At 43.5% G+C, this 1,555-nt stretch overlaps 1 protein-coding gene across 1 annotated transcript; it reads left to right on the forward strand.

Moving 5' to 3' along the window:
• Positions 1-255: 255 nt before the first annotated feature.
• Positions 256-1,177, forward strand: LOC132518180 (small integral membrane protein 20-like). The gene has a single exon (XM_060146193.1). The coding sequence runs from the start codon at positions 324-326 to the stop codon at positions 525-527; it is 204 nt and encodes a 67-aa protein (XP_060002176.1). The 5' UTR covers positions 256-323; the 3' UTR covers positions 528-1,177.
• Positions 1,178-1,555: the final 378 nt, after the last annotated feature.

The following is a 1,555-nucleotide window of genomic DNA, read 5'->3' on the forward strand; positions in this document are numbered from 1 at the left end:
TAAATCACAAGTCTGAGCTGTAGGAATGTCTTTGTTGATAAATGCAGAGGAAGGATCAGCCATTGGAACCATTTATCTTGCATTTGTTCAAAGCACTGAATAAATTACAGCAAAATTTTTAGAGTTTGGAATTTTACTGTGATGTGACAAGTACTCAAAATCAAAGATTTGTTGAATTTGCAAATAATATATATATATTTTACAGTGATTGACCCTTCTTCTAAATCTGTAATTTAAAAGGGGAGGGGGGATACCGCTGGCCGGATCCGGGTTTCCAAGAGTGAGGGCTGCTCGGCTGGTCAAGGCGGCCACCGGCTGGAGCCATGACCCCGAACCTGCGCACTGCGCTCATTTTCGGCTGCTTCATCTCCCTGATCGGCGCCGCCTTCTACCCCATCTACTTCCGGCCCCTAATGCGGCTGGAGGAATACCAGAAGGAACAAGCCATACATCGAGCTGGTATTGTCCAAGAAGACGTGCAGCCACCAGGGTTAAAAGTGTGGTCGGATCCATTTGGCAGGAAATGAAAAGGCTATCACCACCTCTGATTATGAAAGTAGACAGAGTCTTCATGCTTTCAGTTCTGCAGCAAGTACAGTAAATCACCTGGCTAAAGAACGATGGCTGGAGAAGAAAACTCTAGAAGGCTGTAAAGAAGAGTAGTGTGCACTAGGATTAATTCCCTTCTTAAGTATCAAAAGAACCCTGAAACAAATCACACCATTACGAAGGTTTTCATGATTTGGTTTCCTTTCTAAAAATGAAGCTTTCTCACCCAGCTGCATTTGGAGGTGATCTACTTATTATTCAGTCTCTACCCCTTACCCACCTGAGCTTCAATATGAATACAAGCAACCAGTAGACTTGGGAAGATCCTAGTCTGTTTTGCCATCTTCCAAATAAGAAGTTTCAGTGAAAAACCACCATATTGAGCAGCCTCATAGGGCTCTTTGAAAATGTTGAAGTTGATAAAATTCTTTGAGGACAAGGTACATTGTACTCTTTAAGAATAAAGAGTTCAACTCAACTATCTCATTGGGAGGGTTGCTGCATTTTGAAAAATAAATAACTATGAAGCAAATCAAACTAAATGGGTATGCACGCCTAGTAGAAATCATGTTGAATTAACTGAGTGAAAATATGTATATTAAAATGATTTCTTTTTACTTCAAAAAAAATAAAATAAAAGGGGAGGGGTCTTCCCTAGTGGTACAGTGGTTAAGAATCCACCTGCCAATGCAGGGGACACGGGTTCAAGCCCTGGTCCGGGAAGATCCCACGTGCTGCGGAGCAACTAATCCCGTGCGCCCCAACTACTGAGCCTGCACTCTAGAGCCCACGAGCTACAACTACTGAGCCCACACACCACAACTACTGAAGCCCATGCGCCTAGAGCCTGTGCTCTGCAGCAAGAGAAGCCACCACAATGAGAAGCCCATGCACTGCAACGAAGAGTAGCCCCCGCTCGCCGCAACTAGAGGAAGCCCACACGCAGCAACGAAGACCTGACGCAGCCAAAAATAATAAATAGAATTTAAAAAATAAAAATAAAAGG

Source organism: Lagenorhynchus albirostris, chromosome 3, assembly GCF_949774975.1.
Source record: "Lagenorhynchus albirostris chromosome 3, mLagAlb1.1, whole genome shotgun sequence".
Classification (NCBI taxonomy): Eukaryota; Metazoa; Chordata; class Mammalia; order Artiodactyla; family Delphinidae; genus Lagenorhynchus; species Lagenorhynchus albirostris.